General features: G+C 43.8%; 1 protein-coding gene across 1 annotated transcript; it reads left to right on the top strand.

Moving 5' to 3' along the window:
- The first annotated feature begins 592 nt into the window (after positions 1-592).
- Positions 593-9,918, top strand: LOC135006852 (fatty acid-binding protein, liver-like). The gene is made up of 4 exons (XM_063952071.1): positions 593-659; positions 5,400-5,572; positions 8,069-8,158; positions 9,859-9,918. Exons 1-4 carry the CDS (start codon positions 593-595, stop codon positions 9,907-9,909), a joined length of 381 nt encoding a protein of 126 aa, XP_063808141.1. The 3' UTR covers positions 9,910-9,918.
- Positions 9,919-21,400: the final 11,482 nt, after the last annotated feature.

Here is a 21,400-nt window from a genome sequence, read left to right as displayed (position 1 = left end):
AACTTCATGTAGTTAGAATTCTCATACTTCCTATGCAAGAGCAAATATCTCCATCAGTAAGGTGCATGCTTCCAGTGTAATAGGTTGTGAGTTCTAATCCTGGATATGACACTTGCAAATTAATTGTCAGAGAAATAATCAGCACTGTGAGTGACTGAGCAGATCTTTGTTGCAACGGTTGTGCAGTAGCTTCATATAGTTAGAATCGGCAGGCTTGCAATGCAGTAGCAAAAAATAAAAAATATTTTTTTTACACACACACGCATATATATATATATATATATATATATATATATATATATATAAAATAGGGGGCACCAATATTTTTCTTGCCTCCGGGCAACTGTGACAAACTTACGCCACTGGTCCAGCACACAGTAAAGGCAGACATAATGTGGGCTGTACTGGTGTGAACAAGAAGAATGCAGCCTATAAATTTCATTTGTGCATTGGTGTAAATATTTAACTAAGCTGTAAAAGCCAATGGCATAGTGTCGCATCCAATCAGGCAGTTGAAGGATATAAGACAGGTCAAACCTGGGACTCTCACTGTTTCTTTCAGTCTCTGTCCAGCTGAGGATAACTCTTCAATATGTCTTTTACTGGAACCTATGCGCAGCAGTCCCACGAGAACTTTGAGGCTTTTATGAGAGGCATTGGTGAGTTGGGGCTATGTTATTATGGGCCTAATTCAAGGTTGATTGCAAAATAACATTTTCCCCTAATGGGCAAAACCATGGGGGTCATTCCGAGTAGATCGCTCGTTATTTTTTTCTAGCAAAGGAGCGATTAGTCGCTAATGCGCATGCGCAATGTCCGCAGTGCGACTGCGCCAAGTAAATTTGCTATGCAGTTAGGTATTTTACTCACTGCATTACGTGGTTTTTTCTTCGTTCTGGTGATCGTAATGTGATTGACAGGAAGTGGGTGTTTCTGGGCGGAAATTCGCCGTTTTATGGGAGTGTGTGAAAAAACGCTACCGTTTCTGGGAAAAACGCGGGAGTGGCTGGAGAAACGGAGGAGTGTCTGGGCGAACGCTGGGTGTGTTTGTGACGTCAAACCAGGAACGACAAGCACTGAACCGATCGCACTGGCAGAGTAAGTCTCGAGCTACTCAGAAACTGCACAGAGAAGTCTTTTCGCAATATTGCAAATCTTTCGTTCGCAATTTTACTATGCTAAGATTCACTCCCAGTAGGCGGCGGCTTAGCATGTGCAAAGCTGCTAAAAGCAGCTAGCGAGCGAACAACTCGGAATGACCCCCCCATGTGCACTGCAGGTGTGGCAGATATAACATTTGCAGAGAGAGTTATGCTTGGGTGGGTTATATTGTTTCTGTGCAGGGTAAATACTGGCTGCTTTATTTTTACATTGCAATTTAGATTTCAGTTTCAACACACCCCACCCAAATCTAACTCTCTCTGCCATGGCCGCAACTAGGGGGGAGCTAGGGGGCATGTGACCCAGGCACTGGATTAAAGGGGGTGACAGGACAGTCACTTTAACCCCCTAACACCCCCCCCCCACCCCCTCACCCTGCAGCTGCGGTTGCAAGGAGTCGGACACACTGCACTGAATAAAGTGAAAGTAAACTAGAGACCTTGCAAGCGCTACTGGGAACTGTAGTTTATTTTCAGTTTCTTCACAGCAATGCGGCCGGCTCCTTGCAGTGAAGAAACTGAAAATAAACTACAGTTCCCAGCAGCCCTTGCAAGAGCTGTAGTTTACTTTCAGTTTATCCATTGCAGTGCATCCGACTCCTTTCAACCGCAGCCGCAGAGGGAGGGGGTGTCAGGGAGAGTCAGATAAGGATGGATCACAGGGGCAAGTTACCCCCCAAGATTTGTAGCAGCCGGAGGTGCAGTCCGAAAAGGGGGCAGGGCTACAAGGCACTGCACTGTCAGTGCCAGGCCAGCCAGCCCAGCCAGCATGGGAGAGAGGAGGGGAGGAGAGTGGAGGTCTCACTAGCCAGCATCAGCTTGAGCCTGCCTAAATGGTGAGTGTGACTCAGAGAAGGGTCACTGTATGTACTTATGTTTGTGATTACTCTCTCTCCCTCACCCCTCTCTCCCATCTCTCTTTCTCTCTCCCTCTCTCACCCGTGGGGAGGCATAATGAGGGTTACTAATGTGCAGTGTAATTAGACAAAGTTTGCACTACTGCGTGGTGCAGTTGTAATTTTTTTAATATTTTTTGGTTAATTTGTATTTTTATTATTTTTGCTGTTTTCTTTTCTTTCTTTTTTTTTTTTTTTGGGGGGGGGGCAAATTACTGCCTTGCCCAAGGCGGCAAAAATCAAGTATCTGACTAGCCTTCCTCATCGCTTTGTTACATTGCTTACCTGCCTTTAAAACACCTGAAATAGTGACTCCTAGATCCCTTTCCTCCTCAGTAGTTACCAGTATAGTGCCATTAATATTATATTAAGCCTTTGGGTTTGAGACCCAAGTTCATGATTTTGCGTTTTTTTGCCATTAAACTGTAATTGTCACGCTCTTGACCGTTCCTCTAGTCTACCTCGATCCTCAATCATTTGTTTTACGCCTCCTGTTTTTGTCTACCCTATCGGATACCTTTGTGTCAACTGCAAAAAGTTTTCAGAGGTACTGTATATACTAAAAGTTGATTTGGGTCAATTTTTATTGATTTTTTTTTGTCAATGTTTCTTCTATTTTTGATCGATTTTTTGTTTCAGGGTCTAAATCACACATTTCCTAAGAGAGGATTTTTGACATCCTTTCAAAATAAATATTTAAAAAATCATGTTAGTGAATGTGGGAAATAGGGGTATATTTATTAAAAGTCGATCTGGGCCGATTTTTGGTCGATGTTTGGTTAATTTTGTATTTCACGGTCTTAATTCCACATTTACTAACAGATGATTTTTTACATATTTTTCTAAACAATGTAAAAAAATCATCTATTAGTAAATGTGTGATATAGACCCTGAAATACAAAATTGATAAAAAATTGACCAAACATCGACCAAAATCTATCAAGATCGACTTTTAGTAAATATACACCCTGCTCTCTGTTTTAAGTATTTTTATACCTCTGTCTGCTTTTCTACTTTCACTTAAGTGAAAATTTTTGCTACTTTACCCAATGACTGGGCTATTTTCTCCTCAGTTTGTGCCTTTGCGCGTCTGATTACCTTCTAAGCCTTATTCCACCTGACAATATATTCCTCTTTGTCATTATTATTTTGAGTTTGCTTATATTTCCTAAAGGCCATCTATTTTGCTTTCACACTAGTAGATACAGTACCTCTTTTGTGAACCACCCTGGCTTCCTTTTCCTGGTGCTTTTTCTAACCCTTTTCATACAAAGGTCTGTTGCCCTTAGTATTGCACTTTTTTACTTTTCCCACCTCTCCTGCACTCCTTCCAAGTTCCTCCAATCTGCCAATGAACAGCTTACACATCGCTCCATCTCTGCAAAATCAGCCTTCCTAAAATCCAACACCTTTGGTATTTTTTTATGTGACATGAGTTGGTCCCTGTCTTTATAGTAAACCCATCTTTGTGTTCAATGGATCCTAGGTTTTGTCCCGCAATGGATCCTAGGTTTTGTCTGATATTCAGTCACCATTTGTATTATGTTCAGTGGCGGCTCCAGAGCTGGGGCTGCAGCACAGTTCAAAATTCAAATAGGGGAGCCACACCAACTGCCGCCCCATAAGCTGCCACACATCACTGGCAGTAGGTGTGGCTCCCCTATTTGAATTTTGGACTGTGCTGCAGCCCCAGCTCTGCAACTGCCACTGATTATGCCTAATATTGCATCTTTGTGTGTGGGCTCCCTTGCCAGTTGCTTGAGAGATGCTTCCTGCACGGAATTTAGAATGTCCCCACTTTTAGTGGAACTTGCAGAAGAACCCTCCCAATTTACATTACCTAGATTAAAGTCTCTTATCCCTATTACAGCCATTTTAGTGATGTCCTGCAACAGTTTCCTGTCCAGTTTTTCCCCCTACCCTGGTGGTCTACACATCACCCTATTGCGTATAATGCTCTTCTCCCCGATTCTATGGTCACCCAAAGGGCCTCAGTTTTTTCATCAGTATTTTGTATTAAAGTAGCATTTATGCACTTTTTCACCTACATTTCTACTCCTTCTCCAATCTTTACCATTCTGTCCTTTCTAAATAAAGTGTTACCCGGTATAGCTACATCCCAGTCTTGTGTTTCATTGCAACACAACTATGACTATACTTTACAATATCTCTTCACCGGGACTGCATTATGGGGGTCATTCCGACCCGTTCGCACGCTGCAATTCATCTCTGCGGTGCAAACGTGTCGGACATGTGCATGCGCGGCGCCCGCAATGCGCATGCGCGTCATTGCCCAGCGACAGCCGTCGCCGGGCAATGACCAGAAGAAAGAAGAAAGTGATCGCTAGCACGATCGCAAGAAGATTGACAGCGGGGAGGTGTTCCTGGGCAGATACTCACCATTTTCTGGGCGTGGAGATCTGAACGCAGGCGTGTCCAGGCGTTTGGAGGGCGGATGTTTAACGTCAATTCCGGGACCTTCATCGCTGGATCCATCGCACAAGGTAAGTATGTCCAGGGCTGGTCTTGTTCTGCACAAAACTTTTTTAGCTTAGCAGGGCTGCACAGGCGATCGCAGCCCTGCTATGCTAAAATACACTCCCCCATAGGCGGCGTCTAGTTGTCGCAGAAGCAGCAAAAAGTTGCTACGTGCGATCACTTTGGAATGACCCCCTATAGGTGATGCTCTGTGCCAGCAAGAGATTCTTGGAAAATTGCCCCAAAATAGCATCTAGAGTAGCTGCAAAAATTGGCGACGAGAGATGTTATTTAACAGCGCAAAATCACTAATTTTACAGCGACACACTGACGTAAGCTTTTACTACGGTTTTTAATGCCCCCTAAAATCATGCAACAGAGTAACTGGATGGAGCCTATTGACTCCAATGGCCCCATAACCACTTCCTCTGGGGCTGTTGTCAGAGTTGTGGTAGAACAGCAGTGTCTGATGGACACTTCAAGCTCCATTATTCCCCACACCACATGAATAGGCATTGGTTGCATCTGACATGTGGTGTCACTGGCATTTCCCGAATGCTATGATATGATATGGTCAATGTATATATGGATCCTACTGTAGAAGTGGCGCTCTGCCATAGAGGAGGTAGCCATGCCATCTGGGGGCTTTGGTAACGCCTCCCCTGCAGGACTTCAATGTGTAAATGCCCAAGGAGACCCCCTAATAACCTCCCCAGCTATTTTATGACAGTTCTATCTATCTAGAGGCTAGAATTTCTGCTTGCATATAATAGGAGCCATCGCCTGCTCATGTCTATATACTAGGGATGATGTGCAGAGGTGTATACTGGTACATGACAGTGCTGTTCCTCATTCCTGTTCCCAGGTATCCCTGATGAGTTCATCCAGAAGGGAAAAGATGCCAAGACAGTGACAGAGATTGTGCAGGACGGTAAGCACTTTGTGGTGACGGCAACTACAGGACCGAGGGTCCAACGTAATGAGTTCACTGTTGGAGAGGAGGCGGAACTGGGATCACTGACGAATGAGAAGATAAGGGTGAGGCAAACACTTTCACTACCCAGCTAGGATCATAGGCCTGACTCAGACCCGGCTGCGGCAACCTGCTTAGCACCTTATGCTAATGTGATTACGTCCATGTGGAATGTTTTTCCATCCACAGCCATCATCATTATATTGGGACTTAAAACCGGGAGCCCATAGGTCATCTTTGAATAATTTATAATTAATATCACAGGGTATAGAAAATGCAAAAAAGAAAAATTGGTACTTAGTACCACCTGGCGCCAATTTTAAATGCTCAGTAATTTAAAAACAGTCTGTCTGCAGCTTTCTTAAATTAGAGGGACCACCACACCCTCCACAAATAAGCAATACAAAAAGAAAAAAACTAAGAAAGCGCTGACACACTAAATACTAAAATTCAATCACTTTTTATTAAAATATGTAAAATACACAAGGACTGTTCCTAGACCACCTTTATAAACTATATTGATACAATGATCCTAATCAATCCCTATCAATATATAGACATGTGGGTTCCCTATAACCACAACACTATATGTGTATGAATTGCTCTAAGGTGGGGAAACGCGTCTCATACGGACTGTGACCTGAGACCTGCACTGAGGTTCCCTCTCTGTACCGCTGGACCATCACCCTCCATTGCTTTTGGGACCGTCTTTAACGCCGGATAAGGCTTGATTCAGGGTCGTGGAGCACCAGAGCCGGGAGTGGACTGCAACCCGTTTACCAGAGGGAGGTCGCGGTAAAAACAATCATATATTTAAAGCATGGCCATGCTTAATAGAGTTCAATAACTATAACTCTGCAACACATTTCAACTTTGCATGCATAACAGTTCCATATTTGCCTGGCAAACTAACATCTAACAACTGGAACTTTTGTTACAATATTTGGAGATAACTCTGTGGACTTGTAATCATTTGTACTATATGAAACAAATACTGCAACAGTTACCACTACAAAGATTACTCATTTATTTTGTTGCCAATTCAAACATCTGGCTGTATTGAGTGCATTAACCTTTGCTATATATATCTATGACAATTACTTTTGGCCAAAAAAACATATAGTGTTGTGATTATAGGGAACCCACATGTCTATATATTGATAGGGATTGATTAGGATCATTGTATCAATATAGTTTATAAAGGTGGTCTAGGAACAGTCCTTGTGTATTTTACATATTTTAATAAAAAGTGATTGAATTTTAGTATTCAGTGTGTCAGCGCTTTCTTAGTTTTTTTCTTTTAATATCACAGGGTATCAGTCCCCTCAGTGCTGGGCACTTGGGAAAACAACAAATCCTTAAAACACTGAAAGACAAGGGAGACAAAATAAATGCAGATGGGAAAACAAAAGTTAGACAGGACTCCGCAGTTTGGAACCAGAACCACTCACTCTTCCCTTTGGGCTGTAGTGAGTCCATGGTTAGGAAAGTTAGACAAAATAACTGACCAGGCGCTACTTAGGGTTGTGTCTCCTAAAAAGCAGCTGGTAAAAGGTTGGAGTGTCCTTCTCCAATAGGGAAACAATCAATGCAAAATAATAATAAATATTCTATTAGAACTTCATAGATCACATACGTGTAGTATTAAAAAAAGATTTACTCTGTAAATACATGTTAAACATACATACTGTACGTATGTATTATAAAATTGATGCACTACAATTCCCATTAACCCTTGTATACGTGGCATTGCTGCTTCAATAAAAAAAAGGGCAGGGTTCTCATGAGATTTACAATAATTAAAAGGAAGAAGACGCATCTGAAGTAAGAGGGGTGAGTGATGTTCAGAATGAGTTGGGACAGTTTGTAGTGCGCATTAATGTGCACAGTATAGGGTTGGGTAAGGTCTAATAAATAGATGGGTTCTAAGAGAGAATTTAAAGATATGAAAGCTGTGGTAGACTCTGATTGGGTGTGGTAGGAATTCCGTAAGTGGATAGGTGGATAGTAGCGCAGAAGTACTCGTGCAGGCAGGAGTGAGAGGTGGTTATCAGAGACGAAGCGCAGATTAGAGGTTGATCTAAAATAGCAAGAGTCAGTATTATGAGATGAGATCTGAGATGTGTGAATGGGTGGTGGCGTTGATGGCTATGTATGTATGTATGTATGTATGTATGAATGTATGTATGGGTGAGCCATGTGAATAGGATTCTGGCAGACGCCAGATATCAGCGTTGGGATTTGCAAAGTGGTGCATCAGTTGTAGAACATAGAGAGATAAAGATCAGTATTGCTGAAGCATTTAAGATGCATTGACACAGTGGCGGTGAGCGGAATGCAAATTAGCATTGTAATAATAATGTAATATCCATTGTAATGTGGACAACGCAAACATGTTGTACCGGTGAAACTAGTCCAACACTAGGAATAATGGGACAGAAAAATGTTTCCATGATTGGGTGACGTTGGTCTGGCTGCCGTGCATACCCAGACTGTCTCCTCATTAAGCTGTACATCCTGGGTGATGTCTAAATTATTTACCTGTGTCACATTTCTTCCAGACCACGGTAAACCTGGTGGATGGTAAACTGGTCGCGGACATTAAAGGAGTCCACTCCGTCACAGAAATATCCGGAGATCTCCTCATCGATGTAAGATTTACGCAATAGGTTAAACAGTGTTAACAAGGGAGAAATTACAATATGACACAGGGGAAAAATGTAAGGAAGAATGATTTTGTCACCATCGCCAATTTTATGCATTTTCTTCCGCAAGATTAACGGACATATTTATCACAATCCGTACAGGAGATGCGGGCGGGTTGTGATCAATTCTGCCAAAATCGCATTGCGATAATTCAATACATCACAAGGATGTATCAATCATCGCATGTAGGGACATAGGGGGTCATTCCGACCTGATCGCACTCTAGCTATTTTTTGCAGCGCTGCAATCAGGTCAAAACTTGGCAAAACTGTGCATGCGTATGCACCGCAATGTGCAGGCGCGTTGTACGGGTACTATGTGGATCGTTGCTGAGCGATGGATTTAACGAAGAATCCATTCGCACAGCCGATTACAAGGAGATTGACAGGAAGAGGGCGTGTGTCTGACGTCAATTCCGGAACCGGACAGGCTGCAGTGATCACAGCGGCTGAGTAAGTTCAGACCTACTCAGAAACTGCACAAAACTTTTTTGTACCGCTTGGCTGCACAAGAGTTTGCATACTTGCAAAGCAAAAATACACTCCCCTATAGGTGGCGACTATCTGATCGCAGCGCTGCAAAAAATAGCTAGCGTGCGATCAGGTCGGAATGACCCCCATAGTGTGCAAAAAAGCTTTGTACCTATGAGTGCCGCTGCCATCGGGTGCTTCCCGCAAACACAGACACACCCGCAAACACACACACACACTTCATGTCCCCCTCCCTCCCCCCCACTACCACCGATTACATTTACCTGCAGCCAGGACCGGTGATCCAGGAGGGCAGCCGGTCATTGGATACTGTGCTCCGCTATAACCCCCACTGCTGCAAAGTGAGAAGCCGCATCGCAGTCTCACTTTACTGCGCTGGGGGTCACAGCAGGAGCACGGCGATCCAATGACCGGCTGCCCGCACCAATCACTGGTTCCCAGGTACAAGTAAGTATTATTTTTTTACTTTTTTTTTTATTATTTTTTTACACAGTGATCAGCCTGTGTGTCACAAGGCCCCCTACGGTGTCATTTCCCGCGATCTGGAATACAAATTTTGCGAATTCTCCTCCAAGTGCCCTTTAGTACATTCTGGTGATATGAAAATAATGTGGAAAGGGTGTGATAATGATAACATCCTTTTAAAAATAATTTTGATAATATGCCCGTAAATGCAGCTATTTTTTTTAAAGGCGAAACCAGTTCGGTCTGCCCTGTACAAAAATAAGAAAAAATTAAACCTGCTTTAAATCACATGGCAAAAATTGCTGAAAATCAAGACTATATTTATAGATTGTTGTTCATTACAATGTCCCCATTTTTATTATTATTTGTAAGCAACTAGTTCTGGAATGTTATAACATGACTCTAATGCCAGAGGTGGATCCAGGGAGGGGGGCGATCCCCCGTAACACTTCCCTCCTGCCGACAGCTGTCGGCTCCAGCAGCATAGTGCGAGTGTGCAGCACATCAGGGCGTGGAGAGAGATGAGGCTGCAGCTCCTTCTCCGGCCCAGGACACAACAGCGTGGGAAAAAATTATTTCAAAATGTAAAAAAAAAAAAAAATGTTTTCACTTATTGAATGCTACACATTCATTACCTGCAGTCAGTAAATACCATTGTGAGTGCGGTCACTGAGTGTCTTATCTTTCAGGTTATGACTGTAAAAGACGTCGTCTACAAGAGAATCAGCAAGAGAGTCTGAGAGAAGAGAAATATTCTATTACTTTTAGCATTTTATTTTAAATAAAAACTTGCGATGAAATACAAATCCCTTTTTCTTCTTTTTTAAAGCACAACACAGACCTAACCGTCTTCCCCATTCACTTCACTACAATATTCATATGCCTCACATAGCAGGCTCTGTCAATGGTGTCAGTCTAGCTCACTAGCTGGGGATGCCCACAATTGTATAGCTCCGTGCTAATTATGGGGTCTATTTACTAAGCCTTGGATGGAGATAAAGTACCAGCCAACCAGCTCCTAACTGTCATTTTTCAAACCCAGCCTGTGACATGGTAGTCACATGCTGATTGGCTGGTACTTTACCTCTGTCCAGTTTATCTCCATCCAAGGCTTAGTTAATAGATCCCTCTGCACTCTCACCCATACATATGTATCCTCACCTCTAGGGGGAATTTAAGTGTTACTAGATGGCACCCGACGGATGAATTCAATTGTTGCTCCGTTCAGGTCATACTTACCGATATTCTGGCTGCTCTCTGCGGGAGAGAGCAGCCAGGTCGGCTCAGCGGGCGTGCAGGGGAGGCTGTGATGTAAAGGAGGGGGTGGCTGGAGGCGGGACAGGGGTGGAACGGGGGCGGAGCAAGGGCGGGGTCACAGTGACAACTCATTTAAGCCACGCCCCCACTCTGTAATGCCGCGATCACCGGCATTACACTGCAGGGGGCGTGGCTATGATGACGCGATTCAGCAAGAATCGCGTCATCGACTGCCCGGACCGCCCACTTTACACACTAAGTGGGCGGACGGGCAGGGAGGACCCCGCAAATCGGGAGACTTGCCTGCTCTTCCAGGGGGCCGGGAGGGTCATCCGATTTTCGGGAGCCTCCCGGCCATTCTGGGAGAGTAGGCAAGTGTGGTTCAGGTGTGCACAGCCGTCAGCGCTGACATACTGTTATGTTGTTCCATCATTTTGACAGGCTATTAACTAGTATATACTGCAGATAGACAGATAGATAGACAGATTTTATATATATATATATATATATATATATATATATATATATATATATGGAGCCATGCTCATCTATCCCTTTAATAGGATTAACTGAGCTAGGGCAGTCTGACTTAATCCCCTGCCGTAATTACTTAATCCCCTGCTGTACTGTCCTCTCTGTATTGTATTGCAGCTGAGAACAACAGATGAAAGGTTTATGCTAATAAGCCATGGTGCACCTAGGCACAGCAGAGAAGGCTAGATGAGCGAGGCTCCATCTGTATAAATATATATATATACATATATATATAGTGTTTTCACCTGAGTAACCGTGAAGCACAGTGAACACAATATAGATGTGACCTTTGCTGCTGCAGTAGTATGTGAAAGTGGTTGTGCACCAGCATTGAGTACACACAGAAAGATGGTATAGCTTTGTTGCACACCGCCTCCTGCACAGAGGAATGTGCATGGAGCCACTTACAGAGAAGCCTTTTATGAGTTCATCACTGTCCCTCCCTTGTACAAGAATTCACAGAGACCAGAAACTTTCTATCCGGCCAATGACCCCTGTAAAATATTATAACCACAAAGTATAAAATATACAAACATAGTAACATAGTATTCGAGGTTGAAAAGATGCAAAATGCCCATCGCGTTCAACCTGTATTTTGTATTAAGTTGAGTTGATTTTAATGTACCTGCTAAAGAATGTATTATGACTAGTTAACAACTACAAATCATGTTACACCCGGATTAACAACTTCAATATTTTAAATGTTTTAGCCTTGGATATCCTTTTCAATCAGACATTCATCCAATCCCCTTTTAAATGAATTTACAGTGTCCACCATTACCACCTTCCCTGGCAAGGAATTCCAAATCCACAGTGAAGAACCCTTTCCTCCGCTGCATGCAGAATTTTCTCTTCTCCAGCCCACGTGTCCTAAACAGAGTTCTTATAATAAATAATTCCTCTGATAACTCTTTGTAGTTGTCCTTTACATATTTGAAGATATTAATAATGTCTCCTCTTAGATGCCTATTTTCCAGTGTATACTAGAGATGAGCGCCTGAAATTTTTCGGGTTTTGTGTTTTGGTTTTGGGTTCGGTTCCGCGGCCGTGTTTTGGGTTCGAACGCGTTTTGGCAAAACCTCACCGAATTATTTTTGTCGGATTCGGGTGTGTTTTGGATTCGGGTGTTTTTTTCAAAAAACCCTAAAAAACAGCTTAAATCATAGAATTTGGGGGTAATTTTGATCCCAAAGTATTATTAACCTCAAAAAACATAATTTACACTCATTTTCAGCCTATTCTGAACACATCACACCTCACAATATTATTTTTAGTCCTAAAATTTGCACCGAGGTCGCTGTGTGAGTAAGATAAGCGACCCTAGTGGCCGACACAAACACCGGGCCCATCTAGGAGTGGCACTGCAGTGTCACGCAGGATGTCCCTTCCAAAAAACCCTCCCCAAACAGCACATGACGCAAAGAAAAAAAGAGGCGCAATGAGGTAGCTGTGTGAGTAAGATTAGCGACCCTAGTGGCCGACACAAACACCGGGCCCATCTAGGAGTGGCACTGCAGTGTCACGCAGGATGGCCCTTCCAAAAAACCCTCCCCAAACAGCACATGACGCAAAGAAAAAAAGAGGCGCAATGAGGTAGCTGTGTGAGTAAGATTAGCGACCCTAGTGGCCGACACAAACACCGGGCCCATCTAGGAGTGGCACTGCAGTGTCACGCAGGATGGCCCTTCCAAAAAACCCTCCCCAAACAGCACATGACGCAAAGAAAAAAAGAGGCGCAATGAGGTAGCTGACTGTGTGAGTAAGATTAGCGACCCTAGTGGCCGACACAAACACCGGGCACATCTAGGAGTGGCACTGCAGTGTCACGCAGGATGTCCCTTCCAAAAAACCCTCCCCAAACAGCACATGACGCAAAGAAAAAAAGAGGCGCAATGAGGTAGCTGTGTGAGTAAGATTAGCGACCCTAGTGGCCGACACAAACACCGGGCCCATCTAGGAGTGGCACTGCAGTGTCACGCAGGATGTCCCTTCCAAAAAACCCTCCCCAATCAGCACATGATGCAAAGAAAAAGAAAAGAAAAAAGAGGTGCAAGATGGAATTATCCTTGGGCCCTCCCACCCACCCTTATGTTGTATAAACAAAACAGGACATGCACACTTTAACCAACCCATCATTTCAGTGACAGGGTCTGCCACACGACTGTGACTGATATGACGGGTTGGTTTGGACCCCCCCCAAAAAAGAAGCAATTAATCTCTCCTTGCACAAACTGGCTCTACAGAGGCAAGATGTCCACCTCATCTTCACCCTCCGATATATCACCGTGTACATCCCCCTCCTCACAGATTATCAATTCGTCCCCACTGGAATCCACCATCTCAGCTCCCTGTGTACTTTGTGGAGGCAATTGCTGCTGGTCAATGTCTCCGCGGAGGAATTGATTATAATTCATTTTAATGAACATCATCTTCTCCACATTTTCTGGATGTAACCTCGTACGCCGATTGCTGACAAGGTGAGCGGCGGCACTAAACACTCTTTCGGAGTACACACTTGTGGGAGGGCAACTTAGGTAGAATAAAGCCAGTTTGTGCAAGGGCCTCCAAATTGCCTCTTTTTCCTGCCAGTATAAGTACGGACTGTGTGACGTGCCTACTTGGATGCGGTCACTCATATAATCCTCCACCATTCTATCAATGTTGAGAGAATCATATGCAGTGACAGTAGACGACATGTCCGTAATCGTTGTCAGGTCCTTCAGTCCGGACCAGATGTCAGCATCAGCAGTCGCTCCAGACTGCCCTGCATCACCGCCAGCGGGTGGGCTCGGAATTCTGAGCCTTTTCCTCGCACCCCCAGTTGCGGGAGAATGTGAAGGAGGAGATGTTGACAGGTCGCGTTCCGCTTGACTTGACAATTTTGTCACCAGCAGGTCTTTCAACCCCAGCAGACCTGTGTCTGCCGGAAAGAGAGATCCAAGGTAGGCTTTAAATCTAGGATCGAGCACGGTGGCCAAAATGTAGTGCTCTGATTTCAACAGATTGACCACCCGTGAATCCTTGTTAAGCGAATTAAGGGCTGCATCCACAAGTCCCACATGCCTAGCGGAATCGCTCCGTGTTAGCTCCTTCTTCAATGCCTCCAGCTTCTTCTGCAAAAGCCTGATGAGGGGAATGACCTGACTCAGGCTGGCAGTGTCTGAACTGACTTCACGTGTGGCAAGTTCAAAGGGCATCAGAACCTTGCACAACGTTGAAATCATTCTCCACTGCACTTGAGACAGGTGCATTCCATCTCCTATATCGTGCTCAATTGTATAGGCTTGAATGGCCTTTTGCTGCTCCTCCAACCTCTGAAGCATATAGAGGGTTGAATTCCACCTCGTTACCACTTCTTGCTTCAGATGATGGCAGGGCAGGTTCAGTAGTTTTTGGTGGTGCTCCAGTCTTCTGTACGTGGTGCCTGTACGCCGAAAGTGTCCCGCAATTTTTCTGGCCACCGACAGCATCTCTTGCACGCCCCTGTCGTTTTTTTAAAAATTCTGCACCACCAAATTCAAGGTATGTGCAAAACATGGGACGTGCTGGAATTTGCCCATATTTAATGCACACACAATATTGCTGGCGTTGTCCGATGCCACAAATCCACAGGAGAGTCCAATTGGGGTAAGCCATTCCGCGATGATCTTCCTCAGTTGCCGTAAGAGGTTTTCAGCTGTGTGCGTATTCTGGAAAGCGGTGATACAAAGCGTAGCCTGCCTAGGAAAGAGTTGGCGTTTGCGAGATGCTGCTACTGGTGCCGCCGCTGCTGTTCTTGCGGCGGGAGTCCATACATCTACCCAGTGGGCTGTCACAGTCATATAGTCCTGACCCTGCCCTGCTCCACTTGTCCACATGTCCGTGGTTAAGTGGACATTGGGTACAACTGCATTTTTTAGGACACTGGTGAGTCTTTTTCTGACGTCCGTGTACATTCTCGGTATCGCCTGCCTAGAGAAGTGGAACCTAGATGGTATTTGGTAACGGGGGCACACTGCCTCAATAAATTGTCTAGTTCCCTGTGAACTAACGGCGGATACCGGACGCACGTCTAACACCAACATAGTTGTCAAGGACTCAGTTATCCGCTTTGCAGTAGGATGACTGCTGTGATATTTCATCTTCCTCGCAAAGGACTGTTGAACAGTCAATTGCTTACTGGAAGTAGTACAAGTGGGCTTACGACTTCCCCTCTGGGATGACCATCGACTCCCAGCGGCAACAACAGCAGCGCCAGCAGCAGTAGGCGTTACACGCAAGGATGCATCGGAGGAATCCCAGGCAGGAAAGGACTCGTCAGACTTGCCAGTGACATGGCCTGCAGGACTATTGGCATTCCTGGGGAAGGAGGAAATTGACACTGAGGGAGTTGGTGGGGTGGTTTGCGTGAGCTTGGTTACAAGAGGAAGGGATTTACTGGTCAGTGGACTGCTTCCGCTGTCACCCAAAGTTTTTGAACTTGTCACTGACTTATTATGAATGCGCTGCAGGTGACGTATAAGGGAGGATGTTCCGAGGTGGTTAACGTCCTTACCCCTACTTATTACAGCTTGACAAAGGGAACACACGGCTTGACACCTGTTGTCCGCATTTCTGGTGAAATACCTCCACACCGAAGAGCTGATTTTTTTGGTATTTTCACCTGGCATGTCAACGGCCATATTCCTCCCACGGACAACAGGTGTCTCCCCGGGTGCCTGACTTAAACAAACCACCTCACCATCAGAATCCTCCTGGTCAATTTCCTCCCCAGCGCCAGCAACACCCATATCCTCCTCATCCTGGTGTACTTCAACACTGACATCTTCAATCTGACTATCAGGAACTGGACTGCGGGTGCTCCTTCCAGCACTTGCAGGGGGCATGCAAATAGTGGAAGGCGCATGCTCTTCACGTCCAGTGTTGGGAAGGTCAGGCATCGCAAACGACACAATTGGACTCTCCTTGTGGATTTGGGATTTCAAAGAACGCACAGTTCTTTGCGGTGCTTTTGCCAGCTTGAGTCTTTTCAGTTTTCTAGCGAGAGGCTGAGTGCTTCCATCCTCATGTGAAGCTGAACCACTAGCCATGAACATAGGCCAGGGCCTCAGCCGTTCCTTGCCACTCCGTGTGGTAAATGGCATATTGGCAAGTTTACGCTTCTCCTCCGACAATTTTATTTTAGGTTTTGGAGTCCTTTTTTTTCTGATATTTGGTGTTTTGGATTTGACATGCTCTGTACTATGACATTGGGCATCGGCCTTGGCAGACGACGTTGCTGGCATTTCATCGTCTCGGCCATGACTAGTGGCAGCAGCTTCAGCACGAGGTGGAAGTGGATCTTGATCTTTCCCTAATTTTGGAACCTCAACTTTTTTGTTCTCCATATTTTATAGGCAGAACTAAAAGGCACCTCAGGTAAACAATGGAGATGGATGGATTGGATAGTTTACTAGTATACAATTATGGACGGACTGCCACGGTTAGGTGGTATAAAAAAACCACGGTTAGGTGGTATATATTATAATAATAATACAATTATGGATGGACGGACTGCCTGCCGACTGCCGACACAGAGGTAGCCACAGCCGTGAACTACCGCACTGTACACTGGTTGATAAAGAGATAGTAGTATACTCGTAACAACTAGTATGACACTATGACGACGGTATAAAGAATGGAAAAAAAACCACGGTTAGGTGGTATATATTATAATAATAATACAATTATGGATGGACGGACTGCCTGCCGACTGCCGACACAGAGGTAGCCACAGCCGTGAACTACCGCACTGTACACTGGTTGATAAAGAGATAGTAGTATACTCGTAACAACTAGTATGACACTATGACGACGGTATAAAGAATGGAAAAAAAACCACGGTTAGGTGGTATATATTATAATAATAATACAATTATGGATGGACGGACTGCCTGCCGACTGCCGACACAGAGGTAGCCACAGCCGTGAACTACCGCACTGTACACTGGTTGATAAAGAGATAGTAGTATACTCGTAACAACTAGTATGACACTATGACGACGGTATAAAGAATGGAAAAAAAACCACGGTTAGGTGGTATATATTATAATAATAATACAATTATGGATGGACGGACTGCCTGCCGACTGCCGACACAGAGGTAGCCACAGCCGTGAACTACCGCACTGTACACTGGTTGATAAAGAGATAGTAGTATACTCGTAACAACTAGTATGACACTATGACGATGGTATAAAGAATGAAAAAAAAACCACGGTTAGGTGGTATATATTATAATAATAATACAATTATGGATGGACGGACTGCCTGCCGACTGCCGACACAGAGGTAGCCACAGCCGTGAACTACCGCACTGTACACTGGTTGATAAAGAGATAGTAGTATACTCGTAACAACTAGTATGACACTATGACGACGGTATAAAGAATGGAAAAAAAACCACGGTTAGGTGGTATATATTATAATAATAATACAATTATGGATGGACGGACTGCCTGCCGACTGCCGACACAGAGGTAGCCACAGCCGTGAACTACCGCACTGTACACTGGTTGATAAAGAGATAGTAGTATACTCGTAACAACTAGTATGACACTATGACGACGGTATAAAGAATGGAAAAAAAACCACGGTTAGGTGGTATATATTATAATAATAATACAATTATGGATGGACGGACTGCCTGCCGACTGCCGACACAGAGGTAGCCACAGCCGTGAACTACCGCACTGTACACTGGTTGATAAAGAGATAGTAGTATACTCGTAACAACTAGTATGACACTATGACGACGGTATAAAGAATGGAAAAAAAACCACGGTTAGGTGGTATATATTATAATAATAATACAATTATGGATGGACGGACTGCCTGCCGACTGCCGACACAGAGGTAGCCACAGCCGTGAACTACCGCACTGTACACTGGTTGATAAAGAGATAGTAGTATACTCGTAACAACTAGTATGACACTATGACGACGGTATAAAGAATGGAAAAAAAACCACGGTTAGGTGGTATATATTATAATAATAATACAATTATGGATGGACGGACTGCCTGCCGACTGCCGACACAGAGGTAGCCACAGCCGTGAACTACCGCACTGTACACTGGTTGATAAAGAGATAGTAGTATACTCGTAACAACTAGTATGACACTATGACGACGGTATAAAGAATGGAAAAAAAACCACGGTTAGGTGGTATATATTATAATAATAATACAATTATGGATGGACGGACTGCCTGCCGACTGCCGACACAGAGGTAGCCACAGCCGTGAACTACCGCACTGTACACTGGTTGATAAAGAGATAGTAGTATACTCGTAACAACTAGTATGACACTATGACGACGGTATAAAGAATGGAAAAAAAACCACGGTTAGGTGGTATATATTATAATAATAATACAATTATGGATGGACGGACTGCCTGCCGACTGCCGACACAGAGGTAGCCACAGCCGTGAACTACCGCACTGTACACTGGTTGATAAAGAGATAGTAGTATACTCGTAACAACTAGTATGACACTATGACGGTATAAAGAAAGAAAAAAAAATACCACGGTTAGGTGGTATATATTGTAATACAATTATGGATGGACGGACTGCCTGCCGAGTTCCGACTGCCGACACAGAGGTAGCCACAGCCGTGAACTACCGCACTGTACTGTGTCTGCTGCTAATATAGACTGGTTGATAAAGAGATAGTATACAATACATACAACAATGAATATACTACTATACTGGTGGTCAGGCACTGGTCACCACTAGTCACACTGGCAGTGGCACTCCTGCAGCAAAAGTGTGCACTGTTTAATTTTAAATTAATATAATATTATGTACTCCTGGGGGCTCCTGCTATAACAACCTGCAGTGCTCCCCAGTCTCCCCCACAATTATTATAAGCTTTGCCTTTTATACATTGATGTGCAGCACACTGGGCTGAGCTGAGTGCACACAGACTGAGTCACACTGTGTGACTGGCTGCTGCTGTGTATCGTTTTTTTTCAGGCAGAGAACGGATATAGCAGAGAACGGATATATATTAAAATAAATAAAAGTTAACTAACAACAACTGCACTGGTCACTGTGGTAAACTCTGTCTGACTCTGCACAATCTCTCTCTCTCTTCTAATCTAATTTCTAATGGAGAGGACGCCAGCCACGTCCTCTCCCTATCAATCTCAATGCACGTGTGAAAATGGCGGCGACGCGCGGCTCCTTATATAGAATCCGAGTCTCGCGAGAATCCGACAGCGTCATGATGACGTTCGGGCGCGCTCGGGTTAACCGAGCAAGGCGGGAGGATCCGAGTCTGCTCGGACCCGTGAAAAAAACATGAAGGTCGTGCGGGTTCGGTTTCAGAGAAACCGAACCCGCTCATCTCTAGTGTATACATGTTCAACCTAGTAAGCCTTTCTACGTAATCCAGTCCCTCTAGCCCTTTAATCAATTTAGTAGCTCGCCGTTGAACCCTTTCGAGTTCACTGATATTTTTTTTATGCAGTGGTGGCCAAAACTGAACACAATATTCCAGGTGTGGATGTACCAATGATTTGTACAGCGGCAGAATTACATCCTCGCCCCTTTTCTCAATTCCTCGTTTTATGCACGCTAACACCTTACTTGCCTTTTTTACTGCGCTTTGACAATGTATACGGTTATTAAGTTTATTATCAATGAGTACCCCCAAATCCTTTTCCAAAACTGTTACCCCTAGGCTTTCCCGGTTTAATATGTAGGATGTAAGTTTGTTTTTAGTCCCGAAATGCATAACCTTGCATTTTTCTATATTGAACCTCATTCTCCATTTAGACGCCCAGATTTCAAGTTTAGATAAGTCATTCTGTAGAGACTCCACATCTATTTCTGAATTAATTACCCTACACAGTTTAGTATCATCTGCAAAGATTGACACTGTGCTTTCCAGGCCTATTTCTAGGTCATTGATAAATATGTTGAACAGTAGTGGCCCGAGTATGGACCCCTATGGTATTCCGCTGACTACTGGTGTCCAGCTTGAGGACTTCCCATTGACCACTACTCGCTGTACCCTATTTTCCAGCCAGTTACTTATCCATGTACAAACAGTTTTTCCTAGGCCAAGCTCTTTTAATTTGATGATTAATCTCATGTGAGGCATTGTATTGAAGACTTTTGCAAAATCTAAGTAGACCACATCCACTGCTTTTCCTTGGTCAAGATTGTCGCTCACTTCCTCGTAGAAGTTAACTAAGTTAGTTTGACATGATCTGTCCCTCACAAACCCATGCTGGTTCTTGCTAATAATCTTAGTGGTCTGCAGATACTCTTGTATGCTATCCCTTAGAATTTCTTCCAATATTTTCCCCACTATAGATGTCAAACTAATCAGCCTGTAGTTACCCGGATGATTTTTGGATCCTTTTTAAATAATGGCACTACCTCTGCTATACCCCAATCCTTCGGTACCATGCCAGATCTAATTGAACTATTGAAAATCAAGTATAGGGGTCTTGCTAGTTGTGACCTAAGCTCCATAAGAACCCTTGGATGAAGTCCGTCCGGGCCAGGTGATTTATTGATCTTTATTTTACGTAATCTCTCCCTGACTACTTCTTCACTTAAACAAGTATCTAACCACAAATGCTTACTGTCACTATCGCTATGCACTACTCCCACCATCAGTTCTTCTCTGGTGAACACAGATGAAAAAAAATTGTTCAGTATTTCTACTTTCGATTCGTCATAATTCAACAATACTCCAAATTCATCTTTTAATGGACCTATGTTCTCCTTTTTTAACCTTTTACTGTTTATGTATTTTAAACAAAAATTAGGATTGGTTTTACTCTCTATAGCAATTTGCTTTTCGTTTTCAATTTTAGCTGCTCTTATTGCATTTTTGCGTCTTTTATTGCATTCCTTGTAGTACTGGAATGAATCCTCCTTTCCATTAGATTTAAATGCTTTGAAAGCATGCCTCTTTTTATCGATCTCGGCCCTGACCTTCTTGTTAAGCCACATCGGTTTGAGTTTGGTACTCCTGCCCTTAGTGCCCATGGGAATAAATGTGTGAATATTGCTATCTAGCAACCCTTTTAAAGCATCCCACATTTCCGAAGTGTTCTTACCATGAAACAAAACTTCCCACTCAATGTCATTTAATGCACATCTCAGCATACTGAAGTTAGCCTTCCTAAAGTTAAATGTTTTTGTTAAACCCTTATAGCTATGTTTTATGAAACTGATGACGAATGTGATCATATAGTGATCACTGTTACCCAAAGTCTCCCCAACTTTAGTATCTGATATAATGTCCACATTATTAGTAATTATTAGATCTAGAATAGTTGTACCCCTAGTTGGGTCCTCGACTAATTGAGACAAGTAGTGATCTTTTAACATATTTAAGAACCTGTTGCCCCTAGCTTTAACACATGAATCGTTACTCCAATTAATATCAGGATAGT

The sequence above is a fragment of the Pseudophryne corroboree genome, chromosome 1 (assembly GCF_028390025.1).
Source record: "Pseudophryne corroboree isolate aPseCor3 chromosome 1, aPseCor3.hap2, whole genome shotgun sequence".
In the NCBI taxonomy this organism is placed as follows: domain Eukaryota; kingdom Metazoa; phylum Chordata; class Amphibia; order Anura; family Myobatrachidae; genus Pseudophryne; species Pseudophryne corroboree.
The sequence above is the reverse complement of the archived record's forward strand: the minus strand, read 5'-3'. Positions and strand labels throughout refer to the sequence as shown.

What these genes read in the sequence shown, in the direction of transcription:
- LOC135006852 (XM_063952071.1), top strand. Translation starts at nt 593, where the DNA reads ATGTCTTTTACTGGAACCTATGCGCAGCAGTCCCACGAGAACTTTGAG. An exon ending in TGACGAATGAGAAGATAAGG is followed by an intron (nt 5,573 to 8,068) that starts GTGAGGCAAACA and finishes CATTTCTTCCAG; the next exon opens with ACCACGGTAAACCTGGTGGA. An exon ending in CCGGAGATCTCCTCATCGAT is followed by an intron (nt 8,159 to 9,858) that starts GTAAGATTTACG and finishes CTTATCTTTCAG; the next exon opens with GTTATGACTGTAAAAGACGT.